The 22925-nt window shown below is 36.8% G+C and overlaps 1 protein-coding gene across 4 annotated transcripts in view; it reads right to left on the reverse strand.

Annotated features, from left to right (window-relative positions):
* CFAP43 (cilia and flagella associated protein 43) overlaps window positions 1–22925 on the reverse strand; it is a 43885-nt gene that overhangs the window by 9006 nt on the left and 11954 nt on the right. For 2 of the 4 annotated variants that reach the window (XM_026799676.2, XM_026799675.2), the window contains exons 7-30: window positions 21527–21589; window positions 20520–20599; window positions 19683–19814; window positions 18786–18902; window positions 17612–17692; window positions 16656–16804; window positions 15497–15600; window positions 14348–14488; window positions 13321–13490; window positions 12443–12595; window positions 11829–11959; window positions 10284–10434; window positions 9588–9656; window positions 8729–8806; window positions 8157–8282; window positions 7616–7720; window positions 6783–6893; window positions 5952–6155; window positions 4830–5036; window positions 3772–3861; window positions 2972–3049; window positions 2030–2155; window positions 1364–1483; window positions 1176–1283 (exon numbers count right to left, since the gene is read on the reverse strand). In XM_026799676.2, coding sequence (XP_026655477.2) covers window positions 1176–1283; window positions 1364–1483; window positions 2030–2155; window positions 2972–3049; window positions 3772–3861; window positions 4830–5036; window positions 5952–6155; window positions 6783–6893; window positions 7616–7720; window positions 8157–8282; window positions 8729–8806; window positions 9588–9656; window positions 10284–10434; window positions 11829–11959; window positions 12443–12595; window positions 13321–13490; window positions 14348–14488; window positions 15497–15600; window positions 16656–16804; window positions 17612–17692; window positions 18786–18902; window positions 19683–19814; window positions 20520–20599; window positions 21527–21589 — 2894 coding nt within the window. The remainder of the gene's footprint in view (window positions 1–1175; window positions 1284–1363; window positions 1484–2029; window positions 2156–2971; window positions 3050–3771; window positions 3862–4829; window positions 5037–5951; window positions 6156–6782; window positions 6894–7615; window positions 7721–8156; window positions 8283–8728; window positions 8807–9587; window positions 9657–10283; window positions 10435–11828; window positions 11960–12442; window positions 12596–13320; window positions 13491–14347; window positions 14489–15496; window positions 15601–16655; window positions 16805–17611; window positions 17693–18785; window positions 18903–19682; window positions 19815–20519; window positions 20600–21526; window positions 21590–22925) is intronic. The other 2 variants (XM_026799677.2, XM_026799678.2) reach the window with 1 other exon arrangement.

The following is a 22925-nucleotide window of genomic DNA, read 5'->3' on the forward strand; positions in this document are numbered from 1 at the left end:
GATTTCAGGAATGAAAAAGGCAGCAGAAGCAGAGAATGGCTATTCACATACAGTGATGAAGCTCACACTTTCTTATTTCTAGAGATAACCTTGTGAGTTATTTTAAGTAACCATACAGTGCCTTCTTCAGTGGTCACTTACAGGTACTGCTAGAAGATGAAGTGCTGTAAAATTAAACTTACTGCTGCTTAAGAATGTAACACATTTCAAAAGAAATGCTTACAAGCCTTTTGAAACATTGAATGTAACTATGTATGTTGATACCTTTTTTTCTATAGCGATTTCTCTTTACTTTCATGTCATCTCAGGTAAGACCAGTCAAAAAATCCCAAATGTTGTTCAGTGGAGAGTTCTTAACTTTAGAATGCAATTTCCCCATTGTCATGGCAGAGTTCTGCTATGTATAAGGATACCAAAGTCATGTTTTATAGAGGCTGTTAAATTCTAATGCTCTGCTGGGGAGACAGTTCTGTTGTATGACAAACTTGTTGTTGTGACAGTTTTTGACAGTTTCCATGGACCAAAAGTTGTACCAATGAGGCCATTTAGAAAATGAGGGGAAAAAAATTTGAAAATTGTAAGCTGGTATACACTTGGCCTCAGATGGCTTTAAAATTAGTCCAGCCAATTCAGTGGTGGGGGCTAGCTGCCTGTTGGGAATCCCTCCCTGCAGCTCACAATGGGCTGCTGGCAGCTCCAAACACACACAGGCTGAGCAGGAGAGCTGACATGTGGAGACAGCAGTATATTTATTAGCTGAGGACTCATGAACAGCTCCATGAAGTCAAAGTAGGCAAATGGGATAATATTGTCCCAAAAGCCAGAAGCAACCTGGAGACTACCACAGTAAGAGACTTGCATTGAAACCTGGACCTACTGCTGTACTTTCAGCTTGATACCAGGTAGAAAAGAATATTCTTTATAGCAAACAAATAGCAGTATGCCCTTCTGAATGTATGAAGTTTTACCAAAGATGAACTGAGCTGAGAACCTATCAAGAAAACCAGAAGTATTTATAATGTATATCACCTGTACAAATTGAAAAAAAAAAAGACTGTAAATTGTCAGAAAGTCCTTTATGGCAAGATTTTGGTTTGGAAAGAGCAGACTTCACATGAAACTGTACTTTAAACATTACATTACTCCCAACAACAGCATTCCAAATGATAACTTACTTTTTCTTTCTTCTTTTTCATAAGGAATTTATGAAGTCCAGCTTCTCTGGTGTCCAACTCTTCATCCAACAGTAAAGTGTAAATGAGATTGATTATTTTGAGTTCTTCCTGTGAAATGATTGTAATAAAAAAGTTAAAATTTCTGCTGCACAGAGGTACAGATGAAAAATTAATGCTTTTTGCAATACCTGGTAGATGACCATCTGTGATTTCAGTTTCTTTACAGAGAGTTTGCGGACAAGCTCATCAAAATTTTGTGTTGTTTCCTTGATGGAAGCTTCAATTTTTTTCCATTCATTTCTCAGAAACTGGGGAAGGGAAGGACAAGAGCAGCAATATTACATCTGGAGGAACAAGTAACTTCTTATGTCTCTCTCAATATATATCTATATACATGAGATGATGGAGAATGCACAATATAGAAATGTATAATTCAGCCAAAAGGACACAGAAATTACTTGTTTGGAAAGAGAGTTCTGCCAGGCTACAAAGTTATGTTGTTCAAATACCACTTTGAAGAATAAATAAATTTTATTATTTTTGTATGGCATCAGCAACTCTGGGAATGAACCTGAAAAACACATTTTAGAAATACTGGTACATTTGTGAAGGAAAGTTACCTTCTCAGGATATCACATCTTTTACAGGTTTTTGCCCATAGTAATTGTTATAAGTGGAGACTGCCTGATTCTGAGGTAGGATTTATTTAATATGCCATATGCTCTTTGATGATCATTTATTCCTAATTTATCCTATTTATTAGCATTCATTTTTAGAAGTTGCTTCTAAGAAAGACTGGAAGCTTTGGTCATGAGCACTGTGAACAAACCCATCTTTTCCTCATTTTAATTTACCTGTCTATAATCTTCTTTTTCTTCATTCAATTCATTGACTTTTTTTTCATATTCTTCAAATACTTTCTTTTCTTCTTCAGTCCAAAGATCCTCAGGTTTGGATAAAAAATCAGGTGGAGGAATATCCTGAAAGTATTGAAGAATAATATGTTTAAAAAGCAATATTAAGTCTACATAAGCACACTAAGAAACTACAGCATGCACTAAATTTAACAAAAGGTATTTCTTAGTAAGGTACAAGTCTTAAGTCAAAGTAACATATATATTCTGTTGCTTTGGTCTGTTACTTGCACCAGCAATTTTAGTGTATCTATATTGTATATATATCATATATATATGCAGACTCACTGGCTTACAGGAATTCACTACTGGATCTTGCAAAATACAAGAACTTCATACTCCAGTACTACTGGCAGTACAAGATAATCCAAATTTTCTGTTTCAGAACCCCAAACCTAACTCCATGCTCCCATCAGTTTCTATGTGGAGTCCTAATATTCCAAAACAGATTGACTCAGAGGACTGCTTGGGTCTACCAACCCTCTTCCTGTGGCTCTCATTCACATCCTTTCCTTTCTCTATTGCTGTACTATCTATATTTGGTAAATTAAATGAAACAAAGTGGTTTCCTGTAAGATCACAGCCTTCCCCCAGCAATATAGGTGTTATAATGGTAATATCTTAGATGTACATTAAATACATGATGTTCCAGACTATTCCAATGTGATAGGAACAATGTTGATAGGTAATTCTACACAGGCAGTAAAATCTTGTGGTCTTTTTATGTGTATGCTCTCTTATGGAGTCCCTCTGGTCATAATGCAATTCTGCAGTTCTCCAGCTTTTTCTGGTCACTGAGTTTGGAGATATTTGCTGGTTGAATTTCACATTGCCAGAAGAGCCCACAGGGTTCCTAAAGGACATGGCAGAAACACATCTCACCATTTTCAAAATGTCTTCCCTCCTGAGTTCCAGCACTCCACCCATCATTTCCTCAAGAGCACGCAGTCGATCATCATCCTGGGAAGAACCACAAAAAATATTTGAAGGTACAAAAGGAAGTGTAGCAATTGCAAGTTTTGGGCATGATAACAGTGTTTACCTCTAGATTATTCAGCGTGTAAAAGCAGATTGATGCTTTTTGAAGATGTGTGTTGAACAGGCCAAAAGTTTCAGTTTTTTCTGGTGAAGTTACTTATATGCCAAATAACTTACTAGAACTGCCATTTTGGCAGTTTTGGAAAGAACACAGGCATAGGTTACTCCTGACAAGCTATGAAGAAGGAAGTTGTAATTGTGCATCTGTTTTGGAGACAGAACCATCTTAGTTTTTTTACAGATGCATTTTAAAGCCAGAGGAAAGCAGTACAGTCTTCTAGTCTGAACCATGGAGAAGAGAGGCTGCTGAATCAACAAACACATATCAAGCAAAAAGATCTTGACTGAGGAGAGGCATGAATTTGCACAGGTATCTAGCTCCCAGCCACCTGATATGGTATTTTAAATTGCCCCTAAGCACATGTTTAAAAACTGTGAATCTAACATTCTACCTTTTCTTCCCCCAGCTGACCTATGTAGTTCTGATTGTAAACAATAATAAGAAGGAAGAAGCACCTATCATCAATACCTACCAGTTTAGATTTGTTCTCTCATACTACATTACTGGAATGTTTCAGTGCTGCAATAATTAAACAGCCTAAACAGAGACAATGGGGATGTAAAAGGGATGTTTCTTCACTTACTGTAGCAGCAAGGCGTCTTTCCTTTTCAAGCTTAGCCAGCATTTCTGCCTGCTCTTTCTCCTCTTCAGTCATGTATTTCTCAGCTTTAATCTGAAGGCAGAAAATGAAGAAGTTTGTATCAGGGTTCTTTTCTCCAAATGTGATCACAGGGACTAAGAACCTTTGGAAAAATGGTAGTCCTGGTTTTGGCTGGGATGGAGTTTATTTTCTTCCAAGTAGCTGGTGTACAGTGCATCCCACAGCCTGGGGATTGCTATGTTGGTGGTGAGCAGTTCTTTTTCATTTGCATCAGTTGTTTTGTTTTGGCTTTATTTATTTCTCTTTTCATTATTTTCCTCTTAATTACATTTATGATTATGTTTTAATTGCATTAATTACACTATTATTATCATTGTTGTCATTATTATAATATTTTATTTCAGTTATGAAACTGTTCTAATCTCAACCCATGAGTTTTCTCACTTTTACCCTTCCAATTGTTTCCCTCACCCTGGTGAGAAGGGGCAGTGAGTGAGCAGCTGTATGGTGCACAGTTGCTGACTGGGGTTAAAGCATGACAGTGGTGTACTACAAATTCTCAATGCTTGCTGTATCTCTGCTCTATGACAATATTCCTCGAGTTGAAAATTCTCATTTTGAACATCAACAGAAACTACATTTAAATATCCTAAAATATAAACCATCATCACTTTTGTTGCTAACATTTAAATATCCTAAAATATAAGCCATCATTATTTTGTTGCCATTGTTGCTATAGTTGTGTTTTGTGTATGCCTTCTCTTCTAGTTCAATGACATGGACTCGTGAGAGAGCAAAGAAAAATGGGAAAAGATTGACCACATGATCAGATAAGATCAGTGGAATTTACTGCATAACAAATATGGTGTTTCTTTGTAAATAATTTTGGCCTAAAAAGGAAATGGGCCAAAAAGATGATTTTAAGTATACAGACACCCTCTGCTTGAGGGTTTTTCAGTATTGACACAATGTGTGGAAATGACAAGAATTAGAAAGCTGGGTTTGAATGGGTCAAATACAAAGATGCATTTTTCAGACACCTCTGAATCCTGAACGGTGAGCACTCGCTCTGGAATCTCATCATCTGTAAAGTCTGGCTCCCACAATTCCACTTGAAGGTCAAGCTGCTCCAAGATTTCTTGGATCTTCAGGTTTCTTTCTTTCACTCGTGCTATCTCCTGCTCCTTTTTTTGTACAATTATGTCAAATTCCTCATTAAAAGCAGCCTTCACTTTGTAAATGACTTCCTGGAATACCAAAAAGGGAAACAGCAGCACTGTTCAGGTCACATCCATCCATGTTTATATACTACTCCTCAAGCCATCAGAATCATGAATGTATTTGTGTGTGTGGCAAGGAAATAAATGGTAAAACTTCTTTGTGAAAATTGTAGGCATAGAGTTCAAGTTTGTTAAATGGACTTTGGCAGATGATCTCTTTTTTCCTTTTTTTTCCCCCAGAAATTTTTATTCATTTTCCGCCGTACACTTGGCATTTAAGAAAGAGTCTGAAGGAAACATGCTGCTGCCAAAGCTAGACAAAAAATTTAGCTCCTCTATTTGCTTCTTCTTTGGCCCTCTCCAGGTAAAAGAAGGAGGAGCTTCAAAGAAAAACACATGTGACCTGTAAATCTAGAGACTGTGAATCACAGGTTCAGGGAGGCAAAGGATATACTTTCCTGATGCAACCTGCAGTTTCAATATGCTTCCATGTAAGTAAAATGTGCCCATTAAACAAACAAACATTGGAAACTGACTTTTTAAGAACACCTCAGACCTTACAATCATCTAAAAAAGCCTGTATTCTTAGTGGATAAATTCTTCTTCTAGCATAAAGAATTGATCTCAACAAAGAAAAGCAGAAATTTAAATAGGATAAAGCATATGTCTCTCTTACTTAGCATTTACTAAAATGCACCATGAAAAGGATACAGATACCCTGAAACTGGATAACCAATTTCATAAAATCTTGTTCTTGCACACCCAAGCTGGCAAAGCCACAGCAGTTTGTGTATCAGCTTTTGTCTCAGCTACTCAGAGACTGGTGCCACTCTCCATTGTTTAGTGTCAGTATGTCCAAAATTTAACAGTGGCTGTGACTGGTTTAAAAACCAACAGATACAAGAGTGTCACTCAAGCAGGACAGGTTTCAGAAGATATCACCTTCAACAATATTGTCTGATTGAGTTTCTGCTCCTTTGTGTGCAGGTCACACTGGTGGTAGAGGATAGATGTGTCCCCACCATACTGAGAGCTGAGGCTTCCATTGAGGCAGAGAGGTGCACCATGATCAGCCACTTCCCATGCTGCCCCCTCTCCTTCTTCCTCAGATAAACCAATCTCAGAGTCAAGATTTTTCTTCTGAGCCTGCATATCAGAAACATGGCAACTGTGTTAAGTTTGTACACGATCCAGTGGCACACAATGAAGAAAATTCTAGAGGTTATATTCTTCAATTAACTCAGTGATCAAAATAATCCAAGTTGAAATGATCATATCTGGAATACTGGGTCCATTTGTAGGTTCCCCAGTACAACAATGGGAATACTGAAGTAAGTCCAGTGATAGAGCACTAATATCAGTAAAGATTTAAAACATTTCATATGTGAGGACAGACTGAAAGAACTGGAATTGTTTACCCTCAGGAAGGAGAAGGCTTGGAGGGGTTCTTTTTCCTGTGAGGGTTGTCAAACATGAGAAAAGGTAGCTCAGAGAGCTTATGGATTCTTTCACCATGGAGATATTCCAAGTCTCACTGGACATAGCCCTGAGTAAATGCTCCAGGAATGCTGGACTAGATAACTTCCAAAGGGCTCTTCTAACCTCAGCTATTCTGTGATTATTTAAGACTAATACATATTTTTTAACAACATTTCACCTTGATTTATGTTTTTAAATTTTTTTTGCCAACTCCTAGAGCAAGAAAATGGGCCTTAGGAATGTAACTACTTAAAGAAGTGATAAAATGCCAACTGAGAAGATCATGATCTGTACCTGAAGATCAGCTGTCCGCTTTAACTGGAGAGCTTCCTTCAAAGTTTCCAGCTCTTCTTTACTACGTTCCTTCAGTGGAAAATTCCTCACTGCAAAATCCACATGGAAGCACTGCTCAAATTTAAAATAAAAAAATCCACAGTAAGGAGTTCTTCTTCATGCTTCTATCAATTCATTTGTTCAATACCTGAATGCTAAACAGTTACAGACTGCTTCAAATCAGGAATAAAATTGAGGATCAATTAGTACAGACAATGTATTAAATACATTGTATTTAATACATTGTTTTGTGATGTTTCCATCTTCTTCTGTCACCTGTGCATTAAAATTGTATTTTAAAAAATAATCCATGGGTGTGGCCTCTTTATCCATCTTCATTCACAGAATTAAAGCAGAACTAGTTTGTTTGGTTTTTTGTAAAATTAGTTGGTCTTTCATTACCCTTGGTAATTCAGTATCATCAGTTTGACTCATCTCCCTCTATTTAAAATAGGAAAATTTGGGGTCAAATTTTGCTTTTATGTTCTCTGTAGCAGAACTCATATGGACTGACAAAGAAAAATTATTGCTGAACATTAGCAATAATGTGTAAATATATTGTCTGAGATCAAGGAATTAGAGTTCCCTATTTGCTTATCAGCACTACTTTCCACTTTAGAAGGTAAAATTCATCAGGCTCAGACAAAATTAACAGAATAAAAGATTTCCCCAAGCCTTGGGAAGAAGTGAAGTTTTTCCCACACCATAAGCAAATCAGAAATGCATTATTTTGTCTCTGTACCTTAAGGAATAAATAAACTACTGCAGAAAATATCTTAGAAAGCAGAGATTACCTTAACTGCACGTTCTTTTACACACATGTTATCCCAGCACTCAAATTTGATTAAATCCTGCAAATAGCGGTAGGATAAAATCTCCATCTCAATCTCCCTCTTCGCCTTTCAAGACAAAGAAGAGAAAATAACAGGATGTGGTGCAAAGTAACAATATATGGACAATTTGTATTGAGTTACTGAAAGAAGACTAACAAATGAAATGAATTATCAATATTTCATTATCTTAGACTATCACAGCTGTCTTCTCCAAAAACTATTTGCATAGTACTGAAGGCATCATTTTCTAGAAGAAAAGCATTCTAGATCTTAACCAACAATCCCAAGGCCACAGTGTGAGATTTATAGTTTCTGGCATAAATCATATTCCAATTTGCCTTGTCTGCCTCAGCAGTTTCACCTGCTTCAAAAGTGACTTTAAATGCTTTCCTGGTTTTCTGCTTCTCAGCAGTGAACAGCAACTTTGAGCTAATCCTCTGTTATTTAATAACTTTTCTCCTTTACACTGATAGTTTTAAAATGTTCCCCCATTCTGCCATACCCTGGCCACATCTTCTTCAGCCTCTGCTTGCACTTGTTCCTGTTCTTCTAAATCCAGGTTGAACTCCCTGTGCTCGAGTTTCTCAATGTCTGGCACCTGCTCATTTTCATACAGCATTTTCTGAATCTGTTTTTATTTAAAAAAAATAAGGAATAAAAAATAATTTGAATGTGAATAGAGGAACTGCTATTTTTAACTTGACATCAGAGAAAATTATTTTAATTATCTGCAGTTTTAACTGCCTTATGGGAAGAAACAGAAGAAAAAGGAGAGGACAGTCTTTTTTATAATGGAAGGTTATTAGGCAGGCAGAAATTAGCTTGCTGAGGGGGCAGATAGCTCAAGGTATGAGGCTGGCACAAAATATTCATTTGGAGCAAAGGAAAATGAGAAGCAGACAGTAGCTCCTGGCAGTTTCAGCATTGGTCCCTGAAGAGGCACATCTCTTTAATACCTGTCTGCTCAGAGTCTATGACAAAAATGTAACTGAGCACTAGAGCTCACAGCCATAAAGGAAGTGTTCTTGTAAACAAAACCGGGAAGCTGAGCCATTACCCTGGTAAGAAACTCACAGTTTCACGCAGCTTTCTAATTCCCATTTGCACCTCTTTCTTCTGGTTAGCAAACCTCAGAGTCTCTTCTCTCATAACCTGACATACAACCAATGCATTGTTGAAAGGCAAAAAAAAAAAGGCAAGAGAAAAACAAAATCAGAAGTAATCTCAAGGAACATTATCTGTACAGAAAATAAAATGCCAGAGGGGTTAATAACTGAAACAGACACAACCCTAATTCAATAGGATGATCCTCAGAATTGCACAAGAGAAAACAGATTTTACAGCCAGGACACATTGTAAACTGGTTGTACGGCAATAGCACTTGAAAAAAAGAAAATACTAAAGAAAGATGTAATTACAACTGCAATGCTTACAGACACATTAAACTGCATAAAGCCTACTCCCAGAATTTTTTAATCCTTAGATTTTTCATTATGGAAAATTTTCAAATGTTTTCACTTTTCATTGAGTAATCTGCTTGGTTTCTGGTAATAATCTTCTTGACAACTTTTTGACATATAGTATAAAAAGTTTTTTAAGTTTCTAAAATAAGTGAATTTGTCAGGTTTTTTCCCCCCTTGTTTTTATTTGCCTTTTTTTTTTCTGGTATATTCCTTGTATAGAACTGTTCTTCTGGTCTTCAGAGCTCCTATTGTGCTAGGCACCTTCTCTGATGTGTTTATAACCTTGGCCTTTGGCCTAGAATTTCTACAAGTCTAGATCACAATGGTTAAAGAAAGGGTCACATGTGAGAAAAGCTTTTGAAACTAGATTTGTTTACAGCAAATACTTTGGTATCCCAAGTGACTAATGACCCTTGAAAACTCTGGTTTTGATTAGTTCTTTACATTTGATTAATGTTTATTGAAAGTACCTTCTGTATTTTCTGGCCCATCCATGTCATGCCATCAGTATCTGTGACGTCTCCATCTTCTTCTGTCACCTGTGCATGAAAAGATTTCAGTGGTGCCTCCTGATGTTTATATTAAGGATATAAACAACTAGCTCAGGTACTTATAAGAGTAAGTGAAAGATGGAAATGAAAGAAAAAGTGGACTCCCGTTAGAAACAGCAGCACCACCACCAAATTAGAGGGTGCTACAATTTTGTTGCTTAACTAGTCCCCAGATCTGATCCTGCAAACTCTTGCTATTATGCACAGCCTTTTGATTGAAATGATTGACTGGACTAATCTCTGTAATCCCTATTTTATTGGTTTCAGTGAAAAGCCATACAATTAGTAACACACAATGTACAGCAGTAACATCTCACTGGGAAGGACATGTAACTTCACATGAGGAAAAACTGACTTTCACAGAGTTTTCTGTGGCTGAGGAAACCAAGTGAAACTCAAGATGTGAATGTCATCTTCACATAAATATCCTATTTCTTTGATAGTACTTCCAGAAAGTACTATTTAAGCATATTCAGCCTATCCTCAAGGGTATTCTTCCACTTTAACAAAAGGATCAGTGTATTAAGGACAATTTTTATCATGTAAAATTTTAGGATAATGATCAAACTTTCCCCCCCCCAATAAAAATAAAGAAAGCACTTTAAATTTCTTTACTGAAAATGATCTTGATGTGGATTCTGGGTCAAAATTCCATTCTGCCATAGATTTTAAAACAGAGTCTTCAGCTGAAATAGACTTGTTCAGTATATCATGTAGAGATTGCCAGTAATGAGCAGCTTTTTCAACTTCAGTTTTCTTTGTCTCCCTGGTAAACAGAAAGGGAACTGATGTATTTTTCATATATTATGAAAAAGGACAAAGTATTAAATACTCTTTATAACACAATTATAAACTTGTTAAAAATGCACATTCAATATTTTTGTATTGTTTGAGTTCTAGAATTGCACATAAATAAAAATTCTGAAAGATGGATTACCCATATTAGAAATATTGCTTTGACAGAGTCATCTTTATTAATCTACCTGAACACTTATTTTCCTGCAGGAAAGCTGTACTTTCAAGTGCCTCTTAATCCTAATGTGTGCTAAGAGCTCTCTACAGGCACAGTAGAATTTCCATTAAAGCTGTGATGTCTCCTTTTCGCTGAGTTAAAAACAGTATCTCAGATTACATCCCTTAGATGCCCAGAAAGCCCTTTCCAGAGCTGATGTGAGAATGATAAGAGGTATCAGGTTATGTTTAGTAAGTCCAAGTGCCAAGTCCTGCATTTGGCCACAATAACCCAGTGTTACAGGCTGGGGACGTGTGGCTGGACAGTGCCCAGGCAGAAAGGGACCGGGGGTGCTGGTTGCTATGAACACGAGCCAGCAGTGTGCCCTGATGGCCAGAAAAGCCAATGGCATCCTGGCCTGGATTGGGAACAGTGTGGCCAGCAGGAGCAGGGAGGTCATTCTGCCTCTGTTCACAGCACTGGTGAGGCCACACCCTGAGTGCTGTGTCCAGCTCTGGCCCCTCAGGTTGGGAAGGACGTCGGGACGCTGGAGCACGCCCAGAGGAGGCAAGGAGGCTGGAGAGGGGCTGGGAACACAAACCCTGTGAGGAACCACTGAGGGAGCTGGGGGTGCTCAGCCTGGAGAAAAGGAGACTCAGGGGTGAGCTCATCACCATCTACAGCTCCCTGAAAGGTGGTTGTAGCCAGGTGGGGTCTCTTTCCTCAGGCAGCAACTGATAGAACCAGAGGACACAGTCTCAAGCTGCACCAAGGGAAATATAGGTTGGTTATTAGGAAAAAGTTTTTATGGAAAGAATGATAAACTACAGGAATGACCTATCCAGGGAGGTGGTGGAGTCACCATCCCTGGATGTGTTCAAAAAATGGACGTGGCACACAGTGCCATGGTCTAGGGCATGGGTTGGACTTGATGATCTTGAAGGTCTCTTCCAACTCAGTGATTCCGTAAAAATTCTCAGAAGATATTCCTGTATGTTGTGCTGCAATCAGACCCAAAGTGTAAGACTTTTCCTGAGCTAGGGAGGTCAGGCTGCCTCAAAAGATGAAAGGAATGATTTTATTTCTATCCAACTCTTCTCCTTACTTTGAGACTAGGAAAAAGAAGTCTAGAATCACAAGTAGAGGGAAAAATTTATCAGGATACAAGAAATGACACAATCAATATTAGTCTGCCACTTTATACATACTTCCACTTCAGACACACCAGGGCACAATCATTTTCACCGTTAACTAGGATGAAATTGCCATCCAGGGAGAATATCATGGATCTGATTCCCCCTCCTTGATATGAGTGACAATGGTTTTGAGCAAGAGCATCCTAGAGAAGTCATAGAAGCAGTATCAGCAAATATGTTTTTATAATTGAATATGTCTTTAAAATATTTTTATTACTTAGATTTAAAAAATATTTAAATTTTTCTTTATTTTTAGATAAAATTCAATCCAAAATGGCAGTACAAAGTACATAAAATACTAGGGTTTTTAAGTTTAAAAAGGTTTGACTACACATGGGACAAGTTTGTGGTATATTGATTTTGCAGGAGGTGAGAACAATAGCAAAATTATCGATACTAAAATTTACTGAAGAAGGAAGTAAGTAATTTGTTTGCTTTTTTTTTATGTATACACACTCATTATAAAAATAATTGTCTTGTATAATGCTAAGCCAGTTCATTTTCAACATAAATTTTTCTCACACAACTTCTATGCAAGTGAGGAAAAGTTTACAGTTCAAGGAAGTAATTTTCACACTTTTGTCTCACATAAATCAAACAAAGCCTGTGCCCAGACGCCCACCTACCAGAGTAGAAGTATTGTAGATAAACAAAACACCATCCTTGGCTGCTGCTGCCAGCCACTGGCTGTTGGGTGATAAACAGAGCAAACCTGATCCAAACTGTTTGCTAGGAACCGTCAGTTCTGATGAAAATATTGTTGGACCTCCGAACGTAGTCTGCCAAACAAGCAAAAGGTTAGCAGCAGTTCAGATGATATCTATGCCATTTTGAGAAAATTAATGAGAGGTTTGTAGGTTACCACATGCATTGCAGTTTAAACTGTTGTTGGATTACTGAGCTGAGGAAGTAGTGCCATTGCTGTGCTGCTGATTGCTTCTCATCTCTGCAAAAGGGTCTGGATTCAGTACGTTCGAGCCTAAATTTCTTGGCTTAGAAAGGAAGGGACATGTCAAGGAGGAAAGATTTTATTAGAATTCACCTTTTTGCCTGCCTTGACTCATAAACTCTGGGAGACCTATGAGCTGCAGAGAGCTGCAGCTCTCAGTGAGAGTGGCTTCCTGAAGCCCCCACTGCTTCCTTGTGAGGCTGGGCTGGGATTGCATTTGAGAGTCCTGGGCTGATGTTGGATCAGTCCCTTCAAGAGCTGCATGTCCTCAGAGCAGACTGCACAAACCCACAGCTCCAGCACAGAAGCCACTTTTAAGTTCCTGCAAGCTGTGTGGATTTTAAGAATCAAATAATAGAACAAGGAAATTATTTTTGCCAGTTTTCTGAGCAAGTGGTAGGACACTGAAAGTTGATGAGTATGTATGGAGTAGGTATTTTGACCAGAGAGAAGATTTAAGATAATGTCCTGCTATATTAATTTCATCTGCAGCCTTTGTTTTTATTTAGCTAGTATTTAACCACCACCCAAAATAATGCAACTTCAGAGAATTACCACTTCAGAGAGTTGGTATTGACAGATGAGAGGTGCACAGGAGCAGTAGCCATACACAGTGTTATTCTTCAGTCTGACTGCTGAGCACAAAGGGTAATCCACATCATATTGCTTCTTTTTAAGGTCACTAGCATTAAATATTCCTTGTTCATTCACACAGTTTTCATTATCTAAAGGATTGACAAAAGAAAGAGAGAGGAAGAGGAGGCATGACTACCATTAATACAGGTGCTTTGTCTATCATGTAGTTATGAAAATGATCCTCAGCAAGGAGTGAGCATGAGGTGAGTTTTCAGGGAAGTGACTGGAAATTAATTAACACTTAGATTTAACACCAGCTCAGTGAGCTGTGCTGGTGCAGGACACTGCAGAGAAGCAGAGCAATAGCTCTACTGGCTCTAAAGAAGTACTGGAAACACTTTAACCACCATGATGTAACTATTTGCATGCACTAATTTACTCTGCTTCTTGAGTATTACGTCAACATAATTAGTGCTAATTAGTTTGCATGCAGGTTCATGTCACCACTGCCTTCATCTAGAACTTGTTTTAGGAATCTCTGCCATGAGGAACACACAGCCTGGGTGGTATTGGTTAAAGCACTGCAGTTCACATCTTCAAAAGGGCATTTTATTTGTTGAGAAAATTAATATATTTTATTAGTTAATAAAAGTTAGTCATATAAAGGTAATATATTTTATTAATTCCCTAATTTGAGCTTTAAAGGGACACCAGAAATTAAGACTGACAAGGCACCTGATATACAACTGAAATGAAGACAATAACTGTAGTTCTTCAGCAGCTTTGAAAATAAAGCCCCATTTTATATATCTAAACACAGGCAGAAAAATAAGTCAAAAATTAGTGAATATTTAAAGGAAATACTAACTTTGTTGAAAACTACAAAACTACTTTTTGAAAAGTTTGTAAAATGTAAGGCCTTTTCAAAATTAAATGTAAATAACTTGAAAATCTGACACTAGCCTTAATTGCCCTAGAAAATGAAAGTATCTATTTCAGTTTTTACCTGTTATCATTGCTGAAGTCAGATGAAAAATTTCCAGTCTTGCTTGTTGGTCCTCTGCTACATTAAGAAGTACCATCACTTTAACTAAGTCATGCTTTAAGTCAGGAGTTACACAAAGATGGAGCACTTCACCTTCCAGTACTGAAGCAGGTAAGGAACATCAATGGAAATTGTTACTGTGGCATGGTAACATTGTTTTTATTAAAATATCCTGTGACAAAAAATGAGACTCCTGTTGGGAACACAGCTCAGGAGCATGCACTCAACTCCCCTTGAGGCACTGGGTGCTGGGAATCCCTAAACACCAGCACATTAATATTACATTAAATAGTTAAATCTCAATTTACCTCAAGCTTGAATTGCAGCAATTTTGAGGCTATCTGCTGATAACTGCCAGATAAAGAACAGAAAAACCCTCCTCTAACAAGTCCTCCAGACAATGAGAATATATATGATCAGGAAAATTACATAAGTTATTTAAGGAGATATAGTTCTGTTTGCTAAACCAATTAAAATGATAAAATAATGTCCTTTATACTTAAAATTATGGTGAAGATCTATACACACAGATATGATCTGTAAGAATAATGCTTTTGGAAAAATAAATTCACAATTTCCAATTTTTTTTTTTGTGAGTTAAAATTCATCATATTTTATTCCTCACTATCAATCATCAAAGCTGACCATTTCAGCAGTTCCCATGTAAAAAATGTCTGTGGTAGAAATTTGAAATAGGAGATTGAACAATGATTATAACCTACAGTACTTTAGTCCAAATTCTCACAAAGTTCTTTAGTTCTTTGCCATCACTATTAATTTTATGCTGGAGCTGTGATCAGTTTGTCAGTTAGTGCATTCTTTTCCCTGTGAGTTATACATACTTTGAAAGAAAGGTAATATTGGTACATTTGCTAACTAAAATTACAAAGGGGAAAACAAAAGCAAAAACCAAAACCAACTAACCAAACCCACCAGAACAAAAAACCCCAAAAAGAACTCTGGCCCTTAGAAAACAGGTGGGAAGAATATGTTTAGTCCCCCAAGAAAATTAATAGAAGGAAGGTGAATGGCTTAGGCTGAATGATAAGTATACTTAAAATGCATAAAATAAAGAAAAGAAAATGTAATTAATGTTGTTACATGTATTACCTATATATCCCAGAACCTGGAACAATTTTGATGGACGAGCATCTAGAATAAAGATGTGTCCTTCTGTAGCTCTGGCAATGAGGAACTGGCCCATCTGATCATAACTAGGTAAAATCAAGTAGAAATCAATTCAATACAGTCCAAGTAGAAATCAATTCAATACAGTCAACAAAAAGAGTCAAATAATTTCACTCCCATAACTTGCCTGAATGCATAAACATAAATTTCAGCTCCTGGGTTTACAGTTTAGGGTCAGATATAAAGCTCAGTACTATAAGTGCAGTTTCTAATTGAGTGAGAGGTCAATTTAAAGCTGATCCTACTCCACAGCAGTCTGCACTAACAACTTTGTAAAGTCTAAATTTCTTTTACATTCACTTTTTTGGAAATAAAACTATTACACAGATCTTGACATTATTTTGAAAAAAACCCCATTTTTGCATTGATTTAATTTTGAACAACTTTGAACAAGTTGCTTTCCGTATTTATTTTTCAAGTTCTGTCTTAGGTAGCTGTGAAAAGGGATACATCTGAGTCTCAAATAGCAGGCAGATTTATATTAAAGTTTAACAGTTCAAAATCCATTCTATATTTCGCAAAGTAGAGTAAAATACTCTCAGATTTTTCAAAAATTGTGGCAGGGGGGAGAAACCCAACCAACAGAAAACCCCAACCAAACACCAAAAGCCTTTTAGATAACTAGAGCTAATTACAAGAGGACTGGTAATCTCCAGAACTTCAAGTAAATGAATAATTAGCAATGGTAACAAAAATCCATCATATAGGAGGAGATGACCAAAAGGCTTAAATTTAACTTCACAAAACCTTAAATTTATATTCAGTGAGAAATAACCTTCTAAAGTGAGATACATGGAATTGTGCATAATTACTACATATGTGATTTTTCAGAAAGGATCTTATACATCAGTATCTTCTGTGTTCAGTTAAACTTTCTTAAAATACAGATTTATTATATTTCTCTCATATAAATCCTTTTACTGCCTCTTGCAAGCAATTCAGAATATGCTCAAAAAATGTAGAAGCTATTAAAATATTTTAATTTTTTATTTGTAGCATAAAAAAGTCAATTTTTTTTGTTCAACTAATATCATTACTCAAGCAATAAATTGACAATATCTCTACCCTACTACATACTTACTGCAAAGACAGCACTGGAAGTTTGGAAAGAAAAGTTTTGTGAACAACCCTTGGAGCTTCAGCTTTGGTGACATCAAGGAAACAGATTTGACCTCCTTGGGTCCCTACAGCAACACTCTTGGAGGAGGGACTGCAAGCCATAGAAGTTGCCTGGTTGAGAAGTAGAAGATACTTCACAATTCAATATATTTTTATATATTATGCTATTTGCTAGCATGCAATTTCCTTTGCTATCTAAAAGTCTCTAAAATTTGAAGAAGAAACCACAAGTGGTTTATTTAAAAAACATGTTTTTAACAAAGAAAGTATTTAGAGACATAATGGAAATTTTATTTATGCTTTGTAGCTACACATCAAAACTTCTGTTCTTTACAGAGAAAAAAACAACCATTATACCCACACTCTAGATTTTAAGTGAAAGAAGTTTCACCTAAATAAAACAGTGAGTGCACTGTTGTGTGTATAGCTGTCATAGAAAAGAGTTTTATTCTTTACTATGTCAGATTTCAGGGTCTGAATGCATCTTAAATCAGGACAAAGCATTAACAGTTTGAAATACTTTTAGCAATTCAATTCTTAAAACCTGTTTTTCATTATCAGTCAAGGCATTTAGCTTATATACTTTTGAAACTTTTCTGTTACTCATTAAAAAGAAAAAAAAAAGGAATACCAGAAAAATTTAGATTTTTTTTACAAAGATGTGCTGAAAGATGCATCATGAGGATATTTGGCTGAAATGTTTCCTCTGCTTTGAAGTCAAGATAAAAACATGACAGGATTAGCTCAAGGAAACATTCTGAAAGATAATCTTTAAATCTCATTGATGGGTTGCTCAAAGACATTACTGAGCTTTCCTCTGCACTGATTGATGCAAATCTGTGGAATATGATGCTATCAATTTAAAAATACAGAAATTTTAAAGTATCAGTCATGATATAAGCTCCTGGTTACTTGTACCTCACTATCAAGGTTTATCTTGCTGAGGAAAGTTCCATCTTCCAAGGACCAAACTTGTACTTCACCTGTAATTGTTACAGACTGTTGAACAGAGAAAAACAGAGTCAGAAGAGGATGAAACAACCAAATAGTCTGGAAGTGACTAGTGATCTCCTATAGAATATAGATTCAAATAAGCACTGAGCATGGCAGATTAAGGCTTACTTGGGATTATTTAGCTTTTCATTAAATCCAGGTGCTGCAAGGTTCATCAGTTTAAGGAATACTTTCAATAATTTTTGTGCGTTCCTGCAGCTTCTAGCAGAATGAGACAATGCAGGGCAAAATTTGTCAGCTTGATCAATATTAGCACTCCTGCCATCCTGCCAGCAATAGAACAACCTGCTTATAATTTTATTTGCAAAGGAAAGGCCTTGAGGAAAGGTCTCATTTTCCACAGGAAAAATGATGTGCATCAAAACAATTGAGTTCTTCCTATATCCAGGTAATTTTGTAATTCCATAATTACAAGGAGTAAGGCTTACAAGAAGTAAGGCTAGAGATCACTCAACCTTCACACTACTCACACACAGTCAGGTAAAATTTAGCATTCCCATGCTAATGGTGAACAAAGAGATTCAGCCAATTTAATAGACTATGACCCCAGGTTTTCTAGGCTGGCTACCTGGAGAATTCATGGCCTGGAAATGAATTGGTGGCTAAGATATATGTCTTGCAGGGGTAAAAGACAGTGAAAAACAAGGAATTTCTAAGAATGGACAGGTGCATGAGTAAGGCCTTCTTGGTCCCTGGACTCAGCACAGAAGTATCTCTCAGGATGTTCCAGTCTGTGCAGAGGGCTGAAAAGATCAGTAGCAATTGTTGGACAACATCAGTTCTCTGAACTGAATCCATCTTTTGCTCAGCTATCTTCCTGAACAATCTAAGTCACACAAATCAGCATCAGAACCAATACAACATAAATTATCCAACCTGAAACCCAGTATAAAAGTTCTGACCCATTTATAGACTATAGCTGAATGAATGCTATTTACTTCCTTAATGAGAAGTTACATAACTGTAACAAATATCAGAACAATTTGATTTCTGCAAGGCTTTTCATTTTGTGCCTTAGAACATATTGGTTACCTGAAAAGAGCTATTATTCTATATTACAAATAATACAATTACTTACCACACAGTAGTTGTTCCCTGGAGTAAGAAAATCAGCTGCCAGAAAACAACTGCCAGATGCATCCAAGAGTTTGACAGCTTCTCCACTATGGGCAGGTCTGTAACTATAGACTGTCCCCTGACAAATACAGAGAAATAATCCATCACTGGCATATGAAACTCTTCATTAGAAGCTTTTGAAGACTTAAAGAAACCCCTCCCATCTTTCTGAGCTTCACTCTTTGAGCTTTTATATTTGACTCAAACCTTAGGTAAAATGTGCCTAGTAGGATTCATCTGAGTTTAGAGGATTATATTAATTTACCCTGGTTAATGTTGGTTCCTTTTAGAGCACTCCAGTTAACCATATTTTCAAGAAGTTTTGTTTCTCAAACTTGCTTTAATAAAGTAATTTAAACACATGCAATTGCATGTTACTCAAGAAATGAATAAATAGACACCAGCACAAAACTTCATGTCTGTAGAGAGAACAACTCTACTGCAGAGTCACAGTAGGTCTGATACACCCAAGCTACACTTTTCTCCCTCTGCAGGCACACATCAAGCCTGGAATTCATGCCCAGTAGATCCATGACTTGGACACATGAGAGACCCTGAACGTGTACTCAACTGAACACACACAAGGATTTCTGTTGGGAAATCCCAACATGAGGTACTTTACATTCCATCGTCTGTAGGAGACAATTGTTCTGTGCTTCATTAAAAGTCTTTCCAATTTTCAGTAAAAACACAGAATGGACTATGTTCTCTTCTCATATAATTTGTTGACTTGTGTGATTACATTAAACATTTTATACTTGTGTGATTACATAAACATTTTGTACTAATAGTATCAGCATATTCATATAAAATCCCAGGAATATCCCATTATGCAGTGCTGTTATCTCAAATGTTGTACCTGGTCAGTGACAAGCAGCAGACTGGTGTAATCAGGAGAAAACACGAGGCTGGATATGGGCTCTGAGATATCAGCACAGATTTTTATCTCATACTGCAGATCTTTGATGTGATAAAAGATTAAAATGCTCTCCTGTGCAGAAAAGTACAAATCCACATGAGGTCTATGTCAGTTATACTATCTGGCAAAATAAACTGCAAGATCTTAAGAATATCACTAGAGCAGCAGAGTTTAACTGCATCCCATGACCAATGGTGTCATTTGTCTTTAGTAGGTTTAAATTAAAGCACTTTAAACTGAGATAATAAATCTATTGAACATAAAGGCGTTCTTTAATAGAATTCTTAGTGACAGTCCATGTTTGATGACAACAGATTCTCTCATTAGATAATGCTTTTGATTTCATATTGTTGTTTTTGAAACAGTGTAAGAATTTGTCTCCCACTTGAGCAGGAATGTACAATGGCATTTTCAGATTGAGTTAGATATTGAGTTATATATTGCACAAAATAATTTGGTAATTCTATTGGCCATTTTCTCTCCTTTCCTATTTTGTCCATCCTTCATTTCTGTTCCTCTACAATATTCTTAAATAAAACCAGGATTATCCTCTTTTATTGCTTCTTTGAGGACAAAAATGGAATCCTTTCACACTCTGCTCCCTTGTGTCAAGCCTTAACAAAGTAATATAGTCAACACCAGAGAGGAACGTTATGGTCCTGCAGCCCCTCACTTTTTCCTAACTCCTGTCTTTGCAGTGAACTCTGCAAATATGCTCCATTTGAATGCAGATTTTCACACACTCAGAGTAAATCAAAAGCACAAAGGATGCCTTACATGTCCAGCTGCATACAGTCCCTCTTTACAAAATGCCATGGCAAGTAAAACTGGTTTTTGCAGATTGCTTGGTTTGCGACCTGAAAGCACAAAACCAACAAAAATTATCAAATTTAATTTATTTCATCCATGTATTGCAACTCCAAATCCAGGATAATTTGCTATTTATTTGTGAGTAAAAGGATCATGAGTCATTTAGATTGAAAGGGATCCTAGAAGTCCTCTAATCCAACCTCCTGCTCAGCACAGAGCTGATTTCAAACTCAGAACCAACTGCAAAGTTGAATTATGTTGCCCAGACTCATATCAGCTAAGGTTTGAATATACCCAAAAATGGCAATTCCATGTCTTCTCTGGGCAATTTGTCCCAATGTCTGACTACCTTCACTGGAAAGTATTTATTTCCTAAAATATACCCAGAATTCCTGTTGATGCAAACTGTGTTTGGTTGTATCTTCTCTGTAACCTTTCACTGGATAGCTAAAGCAATAGTAAAATCCCTCATTTCCTTTTCTCCAGGCTGAACAAACAGTTTTCTCACACCAAATTTGTATGTAATGTAACAAGATTGTAAAAACCTTTGTGGAAATGTGCTGAACTTCATCCATTCTTTTTTGTACTGTGGTGCCCAAAACAAAGTGTTTGAGAAACCCCTAAATCCTAACTCAGATAAATGATGAGTGATTGCAGTTCTACAGAAATGCTAAAACTAAGCAGTAGGGAACCTCTTCTAGCACCACTTACTCCAATTTAAATTAGAATGAACACAATTTTTCCCACTGTCACTGTTTCTCCCGAGGCTTTTAATTTGGCTGTCTCTTAGCAGAAAAGCTGTTAATCTTTTGTCATGTAAACACACACAAGATTGCCAACAATGTGTCTTGCAGAGGCCAGTGTGAGATGAGTTTTTCTAACCAGTGGCTTCCAGCTGCACTCACATATTATTACTCCCAGACATCAGGAGTGCTGCCTAAAAATCTATTAGCTTCATTGGAACATGGAAATACCTTTCTTTTTCTGCACTTCGCTACGAGCATAGGACACCACATCTGCTATTTTCTGCATGAACTCTGCATAAAAGAAAACAATTTATAATGTCAAGCTTGTTTGTAGATCAATATTGTAAAACAAGTCAGTTGTATGCCACTCTATTCAACAAAAGGCCAGCTTCAGTATGCTAAATGAAAAATGTGCATTCTTCCTAATGTCTACCATTTCTGCCATCTATGCAACTGAGCAAGCACAGTTCTGTTATTCAGTTTACAGCTGTAACAAGGAGATAACATGGACTTGGGTGTGAAAAGTGGCTCAGATGCAGATTTATCTTCTAGCACTAAGTTATGGTATTCTTATTTCTAACAATAATTTATTTTTTATACACGTAGAAGGAAAATCCAGCCACTCTGAAAACAATACCTAAGTGAAATGTTGTGGCTCCTTATGATTCTGTTTGCAGCAGCATATCAGGAGTTCAGCATGTGCTTAAAGCTGGCCATGCACTTAAGCATTCTGCTAGATACAGATTGCAGCCTGGTTTAAATTAAGCAGAAGCTTCAGTATAATATAAATACACAGCATTTTGTTAAACAGTTTTAGGACAGGACTCAAAGATGAATACACAGGCCAAGAAAAGGCCCAAATGGCCAATATTCTTGTTGCCTTCTACTCAACTGACAAAAACAGTTCTGGTCACACCTCAGGTTTTTATTTCTTGATGATTTCCAACTCTTGATTTGCTAAATTTAAAAGTCTGATTGTTTCAAAAAGAGAAAAAAATGCTGATTTGTTAGATTGTTTTAAAAGCAGCCTTCCATTTTGGTGTTAACTATCAAAAATGAAGTCGGGGTACTTACTGCAGCTTAAAAAATCATGTGCTATATGTGAACAGAAGAAAATAACATTACCAGGAGATTATCTATTACCACTAATCCAGTGTTTGTCAGGGAAACATCCCTATGTTAGGGAGAAGTGTATTCCAGTACTCCTCCTAGCCCTGACCAAGGTATGAACTTCATGTGCACCACAGGATTGACACCTTCCATCCCATCAAAGGATGATAGGGTACACATTGCCTAAGGAACAATTTTTGCTGGCTGTGTCTCAGCATCCTCCATTTAGGAGCCCTCTTAATGGGCACAGAAGAGTAGTGGCACTTAGCAGAGGAGACACCACCTCAGGATTCCTGGAAACACAGTTAATTTAATAAATTTTGAGGTAGTTACAGTTTTTGGGGTTTTTTTTTTTTTTTTGGTTTTTTTTAATGAAGAAAAATGGAAGTCACTTATTGGCTGTTAAAAACACCCCCACAGAATCTAAAAAGACATTCTCATATGCTTACTCTACTAATAAAAAAAAGGGTTGTACAAAACAGCTTAATTTGTACAACAAAAGGTTGTACAAATTAAG

The sequence above is a fragment of the Zonotrichia albicollis genome, chromosome 7 (genome assembly GCF_047830755.1).
Source record: "Zonotrichia albicollis isolate bZonAlb1 chromosome 7, bZonAlb1.hap1, whole genome shotgun sequence".
NCBI lineage: Eukaryota > Metazoa > Chordata > Aves > Passeriformes > Passerellidae > Zonotrichia > Zonotrichia albicollis.